This window comes from Arvicola amphibius, chromosome 7, assembly GCF_903992535.2.
Source record: "Arvicola amphibius chromosome 7, mArvAmp1.2, whole genome shotgun sequence".
NCBI classification, from domain to species: domain Eukaryota; kingdom Metazoa; phylum Chordata; class Mammalia; order Rodentia; family Cricetidae; genus Arvicola; species Arvicola amphibius.
Window position 1 is genome coordinate 61,178,260 of NC_052053.1, and position 16,043 is coordinate 61,194,302.

Below are 16,043 nucleotides of genomic sequence, written 5' to 3' on the forward strand. Positions count from 1 at the left end.
ACATGCTGACAGTAGGCAGCAATAAGCTTCATCAGATACATCAGGGTCATAACCTCCTTCTTTCTGAAATCGCCCTGGCCACACACCACTCACAATTCACAGCTGTGTGGTGATGCCCCTGCTGAATAGTCACAATTCATGTATCCTTTTGAGAAATAAAGTTGCATTCAAACAGATTTTTTGCCCATAGGGTAAGTTTAAAACAAACAAAACTACAGTAGCTTACATTTTGAAACATTACACTAATGAATGATCTAATAAATCTTTGAATAATGAATGCAGAGTTGGGGAACTCCTGCATGCTTGAAGCCTGAAGTATAACTTCAATATAAACTCAACTACAGCATCACTCATATTAACAATATAAATTTATTAAAATATTACAACGTGTACAGTCTGACTGACAAAAGCTAAAGTGATTATTCCAACTACAATCAATAGATTTTGGACCTAAAAAAAAATCAAAGCAAATGGCAGTAGGATAACCACACTGAATCCTCAAATACTTCATTTTAATATAAAGTGAGTGGTTGTTGATATGGAGGTATACAATCCAATCAAAATCTGGTCCATTTGTGATTTCACTATTAGGGATCAACAGCACAGGGTCTCTGGCAGCGGAGGCATTGTTATAGAATGTCAGCAAGTTCCTTCTCTTCTGCCAGCTTGAAGAGACAGTCAGTCATAAGGAGCAGCTCCTTCTACTTCTTTGCTTTCTTTAAGAAGTGGAATCTATCATCTATCAATCTATCTCTCTGTCTATCTATCTATCTATCTATCTATCTATCTATCTATCTATCTATCTATCATCTATCTATCTATCTATCTATCTATCAATCATTTATCTATCTATCATCTATCTATCTATCTATCTATCTATCTATCTATCTATCATCAATCATCTATCTATCTATCATCTATCTATCTATCTATCTATCAATCATCTATCTATCTATCTATCTATCTATCTATCATCTATCTATCTATCAATCATCTATCTATCTATCTATCTATCATCTATCTATCTATCTATCATCTATCTATCTATCTATCTATCTATCTATCATCTACCTACTTACCTACCTACTTTCCTATCCACCTATCCACCTATGGACACGTAGAGGGAAGGGAGGGAGAGAAGAGAGAAGGAAGTGTATTCCTCTATCAGTCATTATGCAATCGTCACCATTTACCCGAAGAAGACACAGCCTAATATCCCCAGTGAGTCCTAAAACTACACATAATACGGAACTCCCTATTTTTATATATGTATGATTCATTTCTGCTTATACATTAAGCATTGTAAGAGATTAACAACACTAAATAATAACAAGAGACAACAACTAACTCAATATACTATAGGAAATGTGATATGAATATGGTCTTTTTCATGGCGTGAGATGATAGAACAGGTAAGAGATGAGATGGATGGTGTAGCGTTGTGATCTATCAGGTAAGAGATGAGACGGATGATGTAGGCGTTGTGATCTATCGGCTACCCGGGATGTTGAGCCCATAAGCAGCTCTCTAGTAACTAAGGGAAGGAAGAGCACACAGCATTGATACTTTGAACAAAGAAAAATTCTGCATCCTCAGTAGGATGGAGCTACACTGCTCAGAGTGACACACAATTTAAACCACGTGAATTGTTTACTTGAGGGACCTTTCTATTCAATGTTTGGACAGTGAGTAATTAAAATTACAGAGAGTAACATCCCAGATACAGGAGGAGTTCTGTATGAACAATTTAGGGTCTTTCTTTGGAAATGCCTTTATGTCAAAACTAAGCAGTTTATTCCCAAATCTGCCTCATTCGTGACCTCACCACCCACAGCCGAGAAAGACGCACACTACGGCAGACCGCAACATACCTGAGAATCAGGAGCATCGTTAGCCTCTCTCACGGTTACGTGCTTGGCGGTGTTTCCATCATCTTCTTCAACTGCTTTAAAAGTAAAGACACACACATATGGCATCATAAGAAAATGTCTCAGGTAATTTTTTCCAGACAACAACTTGTCAGGGAAAAATGGACTCATAAATGAAAACACAGCAGTACCATTTGCTATTCGCATGGAAGGTTACCTGTCACACGGTGTCTGCCATGCACATTATCTCATCTACTAAACCAACCCCAGCGCAATGTTAATCCCAGTTCTTCTCTCCATCCCTGCATGTCCTGACATCACCCTCTCAGTACTGTGCTTTACCAAAGGAACTCCAGGTACAGTAAGGGTGTCAATTCATTTTCAAGTAGAAGAGCCGTTAAATTATTATTTTTTAATGGAGAACTGAACCAGGGCTTCACATTCTACTGCAGAGCTGTGTTCACAGGTCATTCACTCGTTTTATTTATATTTTTAAGTTGCATCTTACTAAGGTATCAAGGTAAGGCTTGAGTGGATCCTCCTACCTCAACTTCCCAAGTAACTGGGACTATAACTCTGCACACGTGTGCATGCATAAATCGTGCTCTGAATAGCTCGATAAATGTCTTATTACAAAGGAAATACTTTATGGCTCATTTACTGGGTGCATTGCCACCACAAAATTCTAAACTTTAGAATGCTGTGTCCACTTCGTCCTTTCCTCTGGACCTCCCTGTCAAGCATTTTACATCCCTTTCCTCACTGCTACAACAACCTCCCCCATGAGGACCTGGTCAGCCTCTCTAATTCAGTAACTGCTAAAGTAATAAGTCTCAAAAAACATAAATACAAGTGCCATGCTTGGCCTGTGCATTCCTTATCTTCAATGTCTGCTCAATGCCAACAGGATTCCTCCCACTCTCCAGCTTCTGTGGAATCTCTACTCTCACGCAGATACTCAATAAAAAATATAACATATGCAACCCTGACCCAAGTTTGACAACCGCGCAACTTTACAGTGTGGACAACTTTGATGTACAACCAATAACAAGTGTGTGCTGAGTGCCCACTCTGTTCCTGGCATTGGCATTCTGCTCACAAACAAGACAGATACACCCCATGAAGTATACATAGTACCCAGGTACACAGTCAGTTACAGCTACAAGAATAACATAGGATGAAGTGAGAGCTGGGGAATGGCTAACAATACAAAGTCTCCTGCCACCCGAGGAAGGGAGTGTGGGTCCTGCTGGCTGTTTTCTGATTTCCACATGAATACCATGTCATAAGCAACCCCCTCACAGCTCCCCCCACATGTATACACACACACACACACACACACACACACACACACACACACACACACATGTGATAAAGGGAGTGGCACTATTAGAAAATGTGGACTTGCTGGAGAAAGTGTGCCATCCCAGCACCACTTCTGCCTGCAGGCCACATCATGATGAAAGTGGAAACTCTGAAACTGTAAGTGAGCCACCCCAATTAGATGTTCTCTTTATAAGAGCTGTCATGGTCAGGGTGTTTCTTCACAGCAATAAAAACCATGACTAAGATGAAGTTGGTACCAGAGACTGGGGTATTGTGATGGGCCTGACCATGTATTTGTTTGTAGGAATTTAGACTTTGGTACTTTGAGGTAGAAAAGCAGTGGAATGCTTTAAGCCCTGCTTAATGGGCCATACTAGTAGGAATATGGAAGACAGTGCTGCTGAGAATTATTTGAACTATGGGGGTGCACACTCAGGAGGTTTTAGAGGAGAAGAATTTTAGTATGTTGCCTAGAGATTGCTCTTGTGATATTTTGGTAAAGAAGTGGCTGACTTTTGCCCTTGTCCAGAGAGTCTGCCTGGGGCTAATTGGATTAATTCAGTTGGCAGAAAAAAAAAATATCTCAAAACAGCCTCGTATAGACTCTGTGGTGTGGATATTAGTGGTACCTTTAATGAAGACTTAAAATAAAAAGGAACAATGTGAGCAAGGGAAGACATCTGAGGAAAAAAAGGGTACCAGAAAGTGGAATGTTGCTCAAGGAGATAAACAGATAAAGTGAATAATGACCTCAGGGCAATGTCCCACCCAGTTAAGTTTCCACTTTGTAAAAAGGAAGTGAAGAAAAGCTTCGAACCCAGTGTGGCAGTGCACACCATTAATCCTGGCATTGGCAAAGCAGAGGCTGGTGGATCTCTGAGTCTGATGTAGCCTGGTCTACAGAGCAAGTTTCTGGGTGGCCAGCTTTAAGCAGTGAAAGAAAATGCTGGTGAAGATGTAATTGAACAAGGGTGGGGGGCATGTTCCAGTCCCAGTAAACAGCAGAACTTCACAGTTTTGGTCCATATGGTTCTGGCTTTAGAGTTAAAGATAGAAGAAAGGAGTTATGGGATAAAGCTGCTGAGGCCAGGCATGTATCAGAGATGTCCCTGAATGGAAGTTTAGTAGAGAGGTCAGTGCATGAAGCCGTGAAGTTGAAGCCTGACTTGCCTTAGAGAACCAAGGCGTTGGAGATGCCAGAGTTGTGAGATATCTGCAGAGAAAAGCTGCTAATAGGGAGTGGAACCACCCAAAGAGAAAGAAGTGTGTTACAGTCAAATCTAAGCAGAATTGGAGTTCTGAAGAGTGTTTTGACATCAGACACGGAAATGCAGAGTTTGGAGTTTGCCCAGCTGGTTTTCAGTCTTGCTTTGGTCCAGTATTTCCTCACTATGCTCCCCTCCCTATGTTCTATAATCATGGTAATGTATATCCTATGCCATTATATGTTGGTAATGTGTTTTGCTTTTTGATTTTCATTTTATAGGGGATTACAGTTAAGAGATTGCATGACTCTCAAAAGAGACTTTCAACTTTGGACTTTAAACTTAGAGACTGTGATAGATGATGGGAACTTTTGAAGTTGGACTAAAGGCATTTTACCTTTGAGGGCCAGAGAGTGGAATGTGGTGGTTTGGAAGAAAATGGCCCCCAGGCACTATTAGGAGGCGTGGCTTTGTTGGAGGAAGTGTGTCACTATGGGGGCGGGCCTTGAGGCCTCTTTTGCTCATGCTTCCCTCAGAGTGTCGGTCAGTCAACTTCCTGTTGCCTGAAAGATGTCGAACTCTCGGCCATTGCTCCAGCACCACGTCTGCCTGCATGCCGCCATGCTCCCCGCCATGATGATAACGGACTGAACTCTGAAACTGTGAGCGAGTCATCCAATTAAATGCTTTCCTTAAAAAAGTTGCATGGTCATGGTAGTTTTTCACAGCAATGAAAAAAAAACCTAAGACAGCAGTAGAATCTTTTAACTAAGGTAAGATGAAAAGTCATACAAATACAACTATGAAAATGTAGCAGACTTTCTGTGGGGATCATGCAAGCCAGGAGGACATGGGTGCTGTGCTTCTCGGAATAATCATATTTGGGATGAGACTTAAGGCCGAGCTAATCACTCACTGCAGGACATAGTGATACATGACGAACCTGGAAACAGTACAGACCATAGTACATTTAGACTTGAGCCAGAGAACAGAGTGAACCACTGAAGAATCTGTATCCTTTGATGCATTATGTCCTCAATTTCTGTCAACTTGTTTGTGGATGATAAAAGATACCACAGCAGCAAAAAGAAACAGAGAGGCCAGTCAGGAGACTGCTACAGTGGCCTTCCTTAGAAATGGGATGACTTAGGCTAGGGAGACAGCAAAGAGAATGAGAGAGGTGGAGGGCTTGGGCTGTACTCTTTGACAGAATAAACCCACCTGACAATGAACTGAGTCTGGGAGGGAGCTGCGGGAAAGAGATGATGGGCATAGGCCGTGAGTGATGATGATCCTCTTTCTGTCTTCTCCATCAAAGTGGCAAGGATACAACCTCGTACCCTAACTGCACCCATGGACTCTCACTGTGGACTTATAAATACTACACTTTCTGCTTAGCAGTGTTTAGATTATCATTTGTGTGCTTTTGCTTTTGTGCCTGCTGTGTGATACTTGCTATGAGGCCCACCTCTGGAGCTCAGCATACAGTATGCCCTGAGAAAGTGAGCAGGGATGACCAAGGCATTGCCAAGAGCTCAGAACGGTTCTACTTACACCATTTACATACAGACTATAATAAGCTACATCTTTTAACTATTCATGAAAGGAGGGAGTATAGTTCCCCTATTAAACTACCCAGATTACTAAGCTATCTACCAGCTGAGCATGCCCAGGCTTGGCGGGGACAGTGGAAGTAGAAAGAGGCTTTGCCCTATTTTCAGCAAAGGTTCCCATTCGTGCTTGTTCAAAAAAGGTTCCCTATTGCTCCTGTGGGCCACTTAAGAGGAAATTTAAAGACACAAATACAAAAACAAACACTAGCAGAGACCAGGAAAGGAAAAATAATTTAGAAAAACGATCTCAACTCCTCTTAAAAACGTAACAGACTCCAAAAGCAGTAATTCCACTTAATCAAATGAATTTCCATATGAAGTTTCATCCTGTGAGCAAACTAATGCACATGAATGGAGGCTTCCTTTACATGAAGACTGTTGTGAAATACTGGTGTACACCGTAAAGACGTGTCTCTGCCTACAGTGCCTTCTGACTGCTTTAGTAAAGAGCCGAATGGCCAACAGCCAGGCAGGAGAGGATAGCTGGGATGTCTGGGGAGAGGTAAGAGAAGGCAGGATCTAGGTACACAGACTTTGCTAGAGACTCTGAAGAAGTTAGACATGGTACACAACAGAGGTAACCAAGCCACGTGACCAAATGTAAATTAACAGAGACAGGTTAATTTAAGTTATAAGAACCAGCTGGAAAAAAGCCCAAGCTAAGACCAAGCTTTCATAATTAATAATAAGTCTCCCTGTCATTATTGGGGAGCTAGTGGCCCCACAAAAGAAAATCTGACTACATTTGAGAAAGATTGTTACAGAGGACTGTGGGCATTTAATTTGTGATTTACTTATTTTCTTTTATTCCTCAAACCTTTACTTTTCATTTAATAATAAAGAAAATAAAAGTTTGAAACATTTTAGTTAATAAAGTCATTCTTTTTTTTAAACCGTGTTCTGAGCCTAGCTGTTTCTTTTACTTATCTAATTCAACTCAGATACAGAACATTAGGATAATGCATATGAACTGATTTTTTTTATGTCAGACAGAGCTAATACTGATTTTTTTTAGAAAGTTTGTGTGTGTGTGTGTGTGTGTGTGTGTGTGTGTGTGTGTGTATGTGCACACACATGAGAAAAAGAGAGAGAGAGGACAACACACACACACACACACAGGAATAGATTTTTAGGTGGAGGGTGTCTCGAGACAGGGTTTCTCTGTGCAGCCCTGGCTGTCCTAGAACTCAATTTGTAGACCACACTGGCCTCAAACTCACAAAGATCTACCCACCTCTACCTCCTGAATACTGGCACTAAAGGTGTGTGCCATCATGCCCAGCTCCAGAGAGTTCTTAATACAAAGAAGTGGAATCAAGGAAGAATAGATGAGCATACAAGAAGAAAGGATGAGTTTGTCTCTAGTAGCAAATTACATTCATTTACTCATTCATTCGTTCATTCATTCATGGCAGGACTTGTGCCTAGGGCTTTAAGTGCACCTTGCCATTTGCCTCTATCAACAACACCACACTTACTCTCACATCTTTAGAGATGTCGATATCCACTGTCTGTTATTACACTTAAATAACAGAAGAAGACTCGCGCAAAGGGCAGCCAGACTGTCTACATCTATGTACTGGAGGGTAAAGAAAAGAGAATGTCCCAATCCAGCATATAAACAATCTTTGCTTTTTAAAGAAAAAAAGCCGCTGAATAATAATAATAACTCTCAGGGTACATTAGCCTGCGGCTCACGTACAAGAACAAAACTTATTTGTTCTAGACTTTCAAGGATTTATGTTCACCCCAGGAAATCATGAATATGAAATATGTAATTGGAACTTTCTACTGAGCCTACAATATACACATTAATGTCAAAAAGTATATTAGGAGGCAACTTCTCTCTTATCTCTCCATCTCTCCTAACAATGACATCAGTGGCAAGAGGAGGAAGGGCAGGCAGTTGTTTAGATTCTGGGTTCAATTTTTCTCTTATCTGATCTAATAAGGGTAGGTTGGAGGAGAGTTTCTATGCAAATATTGATTCTGGGACAGTTCCCTCCAGCAGGATATGCTCATAGGAATGACACTTCTGGGAGCAGGGAGGCTAGAAGCCTCACCTTCTGCCAACACAAACCATCCCCTTATCTCTCCACACACAGAATCTAAAGCAAGAGCCAGTCTTTAAAAATAACTTTCAGCATAATAAAAAGACAAGCTTAAGACTCAGAGTCTGGACTTTGAATAGTGACTGTCAGAGGCTACATGAGAACTAACAGTATATGCAAACTACTTACCTCTAATTCACATAAGAGTACTTAGTTTAAATGCATCCATTTGTAAACCAGCCAGGAGGGAGCTCAGAGCTCTAGAGCTGACAGCTTCCAAGGCTTCACCCGCCTGCCTTGATAGCACTGTTTATTGTCATTCTCAGCCTTCCTTAACCTCTCCATCTCCTCCCACATGCCCCCCAACTTCTCCAATTCCTGACCTCCTCACTATTGCGTGCTCACATGCACACGCACACGCACACGCACACACACACACACGTGCACACACATACATAGAGTCCATATAGTACTGCTTGTATTTATGTGTTTATGGTTGACCTCCTGGGCTTGGATAACCTGTCTGGGGGTCATCCCTAGAGAAAGGCAATTCTTCTTTTCTCTGCAGCTATTTAATTGCCTGCAGCTCTCCATCTTAGGTAGGGGCTTGTGAGATCTTCTTCATCCACACTGGCATGCTGATTGGTGCTCTCATTATGAGGAAGTGAGGAAAGGGACCATTCACTCATTGTTAGTGGGATTGTAAACTAGTGCAGCCATGATGGAGATCAGTGTGGAAAATTGACAGAAAACTAAATGACTCAGGTTTACCACTCCTGAGCACATGACCAAAGGACTCGATAACCTGCTCTCCAGCTACCTGCTCAGCCTTATTCATTGCTGCTTTGTTTGAAATATCCAGGAAATGAAAGCCGAAATGTCCTTCAACTGATGAATGGATAATGAAAATGTAGTATCTATATACAGTGGGATTTTATTCAGCTGTACAGAAAAACCCAAACATTACATTTGTGAGTAAACAAAAGAACGGGAAAATAGTGAACTGAGGGAGGGAACCCTGGCCCTATGTCCCCAGAACAAGGAAGAAGGAAGGAAAATAAGGAGAGGGAAAGAACGGAAGGAAGGAAGAAGGGAAGAAGGAAGGAAGAAGAAGGAAGAGGAAGAAGGAAAGAAGGAAGGAAGGAAGGAAGGACAGGAAGGAAGGAAAGGAAGGAAGGAAGAGAGGAAGGAGGAAGGACAGGAAGAGGAAGAAGAGGAAGAGAAAGGGAAGCCTCAGAAGAAGACGAAGGAAGGCACGGAGACGGAAAAGGAAGAAGAAGATTCAGTCCTTCCTTCCTTCCTCCCTCCTCCTTCCTTCCTTCCTTCCTTCCTTCCTTCCTTCCTTCCATCCTTGTTTTGCCTACATATACAAACATCACGTCTGATGCCTTTGGAGGCAAGAAGAGGTGTCACATCCCCTAGAACTGGATACAGCGAGCTGTGAGCAACCATTTGGGTGATAGGGACCCAACTAGTATTCTCCAAAAGAGCAGTCAGTGTTTTTAAGCAAACCACTGAGCCATCTAACGTCCTGTGGAACAAATTTTCTCTCCCAACAACTTGCCATGATGGATACTAAGGAAACTCTCCTAATGACTCCATTAATATTACTTAAATCAAAATATAACAAGTAGCCTTTTGTTTTTTAAATTTTACTTATTTTTTGTTTGAGACAGAGTCTTGTCACAGTTCCCTAGCTGGTCTAATATTTACTATGCTATTGTGAGATATTGTAAAGGTGTGCTGCATTTGTTTAACTATGTAAAGATGTTTTGCATTTGTTTAATTATGTAACCTTACCTGCCTAAAGCACATGACTGGTCTAATAAAAAGCTAAATGGCCCAGCACTTGGGAGGCAGAGGCAGGCAGATCTCTGTGGGTTCAAGGCCAGCCTGATCTACAAGAGCTAGTTCCAGGACAGGCACCAAAGCTACAGACAAACCCTGTCTCAAAAACAACAACAACAAAACAACAACAACAAAAAAACAAAGCTGAACGGCCAATAGCTAGAACAAGGGAGAAAGAGAGGGAAGAGCCTGGAGTCAGTCCGCCAGAGAGACACAGAGTAGGACACACATAATGAAAGAAAGGTAAAAATCCCCAAGGTAAAACGTAGATGAAGAGAAACAGGCTAGATTAAGTCATAAGAGCTAATGGAATAAACATAAGATAAGGCCAGGCATTCATAAATAATATTAAGTTGCTGGGTCATGATTTGGGTGCTGCCTGGTGGCCCCAAAGAGAGCCTGCCAGGCTGGCCTGTCAGTCACAGGAGTGTTGCTGCTTTGTCCTGCTGATCCTGCGATGACAGGCAGTGTTCTTTAAATGTGATGCTTATTTAAGATGTCCTCAACGACTTTGTAAAGTGGAGACCTGCACTCATGTGGAGCACTCAACATACACGAAGAGCGCATTACGGTCGGCGCACTTCTTGTAAAAGCTGTTCGGGGGCTGGAGAGATGGCTCAGAGGTTAAGAGCACTGACTGCTCTTCCACAGGTCCTGAGTTCAATTCCCAGCAACCACATGGTGGCTCACAACCATCTGCAATGAGATCTGGTGCCCTCTTTGGGCCTGCAGGCATACATGGAGTCAGAACAGTGTATACATAAAAAATAAAATCTTTAAAAAAAAAAAGCTGTTCATTTGTGGTTTGTTTTTAAAGAACTGACAAGTCAAAGAAAAGTTTACCTGAAGACAGAAATTCAGCATTTTAAGTTGTTTGTGAATAGTCAGCAAATATAATTAAGAAAGATAATTTACTGAACACTTGGTAGAGTTTAAGGTGTGGCAACAGGAGACTCCTTCACATACGCGATATCTTCTAAACAGAGCCGGCCAAACTGCACACTCTCCAGCCCATTCTTGGTGTTCTGTTTTTCTGAAATAGTCTGGCTGTAGCTCAGGCCATCCTGTTGCCTCTATTTCCCGGGCGCTGGCTTTACTGGCCAGTGATACCACGTATCACTCGTGTTAATCTTGGGATGAATTTCTTTTCAGTTCTTTCCCTCTTCAGTGAAAGAGGGCAGAATGCAACAAAAAGCTTGAAAAGTAGTTAAGATCAAAATGTATTAGAACTGGTATTTTTCACAGGCAGGAGCATGTATATGGATGGAGGTGGGGTCCTTCACGTGTTCTGGGGACTGTGGACATACAGAAGGCAGGAAAGCACCGCAAGTTTCCAGCCGCAGCAGGCAGGACCCGGTTCCTCTTTATGTAAACCATCAGCTGTTGTTTTGGACCATCCTGCAGCGGGCTCATAATATTGTTTTAGGAAGCCCCTCCACAGCACACCCTGCACATTCAGCAAGGAGCTCTGTGTGAAGTGGCAGGGTAGCGGCTGCAGCAACATGTGCACATGTTGCCAACACATCGACAGCCACTTCCAAATGCTCAAATCCTTCCTTATCTATAAAAATAAGAAAAGCAGTCACAGATTGTGACTGCATCAGTGACAGTGTTTATTTTAGTGTTGAAACTGAAGATTAGGGGGCAGTATCTACAGCCTGGTGCCTGCACATGGCAGGGTGTTTGAGTCTGGATTCAATGCTGACCAGGGATCACACACCCACATTTTTGCTAGCTTGCCAGCTGATGGTAGTGTTAATCATTTCAAATGCTTCTCTTCTTCCTGAAAGCTTGCCCTGGGCTCTCCTCTCTTTGCCTCTTTCCTCAGCGATCATATCAGCTGCTGTGGTTTCTGTCCGTATCACAATAAGGACTATTCACCAATCTGGGTTTCTATTCCTGCATCCCCGTGAGGCCCAAGCTCACACTGCCAATCACACACTGAATCCTTCCATTAGTAAAAAGGTAACTATCATCTTTTGGAATTTATCAATTTTCCTTTTTGGTGAATCACTTAATTTAGTAGTTTTGCCAATACTTTTATAAATTATTTGTTTTAAAAATATTAAAATGATAAACTATACTCAATATATTTTCTCATACTTCTAGTACCTTTTCACCATGTTTGTTCTGATATAATTACTAAAAGTTAAATTATGTACATGGACAAAATCATGAGCAAACTATGGAATGGTCTATGTATGATTGGTTCCATAATTTCCACACGTTATCCCCAGGCTAACAAGCTGCTAGCTGGTGGAGCTGCCTCATGGGTTCTTGATATCCTAGTGAAGTTCTAGGGCAGGGGAAGGTCTGGCCCTCTCTTCAGTCTGTTTTCAAGCACTCTTAAGATTATCCTCGTCTAACAGATGAAAAAGCTGAACGCCGAAGAGGACAAATAGTTCTAGAATGGCACAGGAAACCAGAGAAGGAGACACCTTATGTACTCAGGTCTCACTGTGTCAAAATGTTCTACAAACTTAGTTGTTGAAAATGAACAAGAGTGAGGCTAAAATAAAGGAAGCAAGAGTGGGGGTACTGATAGTGCTCCACACAAGAGTGGGGGTACCAATAGTGCTCCACACAAGAGTGGGGGTACTGATAGTGTTCCACACAAGAGTGGGGGTACCAATAGTGCTCCACACAAGAGTGGGGGTACCGATAGTGCTCCACACAAGAGTGGGGGTACCAATAGTGCTCCACACAAGAGTGGGGGTACCGATAGTGCTCCACACAAGAGTGGGGGTACTGATAGTGCTCCACACAAGAGTGGGGGTACTGATAGTGCTCCACACAAGAGTGGGGGTACCAATAGTGCTCCACACAAGAGTGGGGGTACCAATAGTGCTCCACACAAGAGTGGGGGTACCAATAGTGCTCCACACAAGAGTGGGGGTACTGAAAGTGCTCCACACAAGAGTGGGGGTACCAATAGTGCTCCACACAAGAGTGGGGGTACTGAAAGTGCTCCACACAAGAGTGGGGGTACCAATAGTGCTCCACACAAGAGTGGGGGTACTGATAGTGCTCCACACAAGAGTGGGGGTACCAATAGTGCTCCACACAAGAGTGGGGGTACTGATAGTGCTCCACACAAGAGTGGGGGTACCGATAGTGCTCCACACAAGAGTGGACCTGGGTTATCTACCAAGAGTTTAGGTTATAAAAATTAGAGCCATGAGAACTTAGTCTTTCATGGCTTTCCAGTGCAGGGAGACAGAATTCTACCAGAATCATCAAGACAATGTGAGGCAGTGAGGACGCAGCACCAGGAGCTGAGCAGCTTCCCTGGAGCCACAGCATAACCAGCGTGTGTTCCACACTGCACACTTGACTGCGGGCTTCAGCTCCAAGGACAGCTTTCTTGCTGCTTCATTCACTTGGTTCTAAGGTTGATGGTTTCTATTTCAGTTCTCAGGTCTTTGTCTCTCAGCCAAGACTCTCCAAACTTCATTTTCTTTTACTTTATAAGATGTTTTAACAGTGTTTACTTTTAAGTAAGATTTAATAAGTTCAGTTAATGGAAAAATTATTCAACAGAAAAAAATGATAATGTCACTAGAACAAAGAGTATTATATATCAGGTGCTGAAAGAGAGTATAAATATTCACCATTGGTCAAGGCAACGAAGAGGTAATCTGGACCTAATCCATGCAAGTAACGTCTTTTCTTGCTATGCTCACCAGAAATGTATTGGGGGGAAAGGTTTGATTTTAATGTGAAGATGACTTGTGCTTCATTCAAGTTTTACAAAAAACAAAAATCAAGCAACCCTTGGTTACAATATTTCTTTTTCTATATTTTTCATGAGTGGCAGAACAATTCAGGCCTTTTGAAGTGTCTTTCCAGGATGTGTTCTGGCTAGGGGACAGATGGAGACCAATCTGTTATAGTCCCATGGTACAGGAAACGGCCAGATACATACATTCACTTTAAAGGATCCTAAAGCACTTGGCTACTCAATATAATTTCTCCTGGGAATTAAGTTCCAAAGACTTATCTAAGCTTGTAAAAGAAAGATAGTTTTGAGGCCTAACTAGGCCAGCAAAAGCCATGTCATTGACCCTACCAACAAGCCCAGGGGCATGTGCTATGAGCTCCATTTCACAGAGTCAGATACGAGCCTCTGGAAGTCACTAAGCCATTTGCCTTGCTAACCAGGACCAAGGTGGAGTCCCTTGGTTTGTTTTCACAGCTACATAGTCATGCCTTTAAGACAATAAGCTAGAAAGAAAACAGGTCACATCTCCATGGAACACCCTTACTAAGGGTTTACAGTAAAAAATCCACATTAGCATATAGTAATTGTATAAAATCGCCATCAGCATACTTTACACACGTTACGTACTAATATCCACATCCCCATTGCCCTTTATTGTCTCACCTCCCTTCCCCAAACAGTGTCCTTTTATTTTCATGTCTAGACTCCGCATGTGAGGAAGACATGTCATTCCTGTCCTCAACATGATTATCTCCACTTTTATGCATTTCCTTTTTCGTTTCTTAACATTTTTAGTGCTTGAGGTTCTTGTACACGCATGCAACATATTTCGACTAAATCTGCCCCATTCTCTCCTCTTCAATTCCTCCCTTATCCCTACAATCACTTTCCCTCCCAAATTCGTGTGCTCTTCTTAAAAGACCCACTGAATCCATTTAGTGCTGCCTGTGTGTACACGGATGTAGGGCCGTCTACAAGAACATGGGCAGCCTTTCGGGGGATCCACCAAAAAGGATGTGAAATTTTTCCTCATGCTCCACCCATATCTCTCCTGCTAGCACAGAAAGGAGAGGTCATCTGCTCTCCATCTGGGAAAGCAGGAACAGCTCCACAGAACTTCTGGACCCTTACTAAGCTGCACCAACTCGCCAAGCATCGATGTCACCACTGCAGGAAGTGGGAAGGAGGGTTGTGCGGCCGCACAACGGGAGAACGGATGGTGAAAGGCGGCTCAAAAGTGACTTGTAAGCAGCCAATGCGCTTCTCTCTTTGGCATTTTCGTCTGTGAATGGAATCTTTTTTTTCTAGTCGGATCCACCTACCACTGGAATGAAGTCAAAGCCACGCCATGGAAAGGCAAAGTCACTAATGTCTCCAGGAGGAAGGAAGTCACAAAACGGCAAGCTGGAAGAGTTCAGGGCTGCTGCATATCGCTGCATGGGCAGTGCGGAGGAGCATGAAAAATGGCAGCAGAGATGGAGACAAGAGCTAAGTGGGCACCCCTTTTACCCTGATGTGAGGCCAGGAAGATAACTCAGGAGATACCAATCACAGGGACATTAGCTTCACATGTTATAGAGATGGTCTCAGATTCAGCCTCTGGTCAGCTTAGAATATCTCAACATGACAGCCCTGAATTATGGACAGTGGGGATGTAGACTTTCATTTTCTGAAGTTTTTCTTTCTCAAGGTACGAACATCCAGAAATTTCTACATGTCTCAGGGAAAGGGGCCAGTACAGGTTGAGCTCAACAAAATAAGTCTTGGGCAGGGTAGCCAGGAAGGCCCAGTGTGCTGGCAAGCTAAAGCAGCGCCTGCTCTTCATTATGGGAGCAGGAACTGACATGGCTCTCACATCTGCATCCTTCAAGTCCTGCGCAACAGGTACCGAATAATCTAGAAAGGGATTTTACCAGCTCCAGCCTGCTTGCCAAAGCCCCAGAAGGAATGCAGGTCAGCAGAGCCAGCACGTCGCTCAGCACAGTGGTTGCTGGCTGTGAGGGCCATGAAGCAGTTCTCTAGAACTTTGTACTTGAGTGCTGTGGATAACTAGAGTTTCCATTACCCTTGTCCGGAGTTAATATAAGGAGCTTAATGGCTCATAAGAGAAAATGTAATCTCTTAAGGTTGACATATTTGAAGAAAAAGTTTTGATCTAGCATTGGTTATCAGTTCAAACTAAATTTGAATTAACCTAAGAACGACTGTAAAAATTTTAGGATAATATGTGATATTTTGACACGTGTACACATGTATAAATAATGATTTCATAACATTACACACGGTCACTGTTATATCTTGGAACACTAGTTTCAGGGGATTTGTCCTGAAATCTGAAGATATTCAAGGCCCTTTTATAAAATGGTGATCTCCTTGTCTATGACCTGTATAGATCCTCTCATACGCTTCTA

The 16,043-nt window shown here is 42.5% G+C and overlaps 1 protein-coding gene across 1 annotated transcript in view; it reads right to left on the minus strand.

The window, feature by feature from the left end:
- The window catches only part of Rapgef5 (Rap guanine nucleotide exchange factor 5), a 226,124-nt gene that overhangs the window by 119,052 nt on the left and 91,029 nt on the right, over positions 1-16,043 (minus strand). Inside the window, exon 8 of the mRNA XM_038337451.1 lies at positions 1,872-1,945. Coding sequence (XP_038193379.1) covers positions 1,872-1,945 — 74 coding nt within the window. The remainder of the gene's footprint in view (positions 1-1,871; positions 1,946-16,043) is intronic.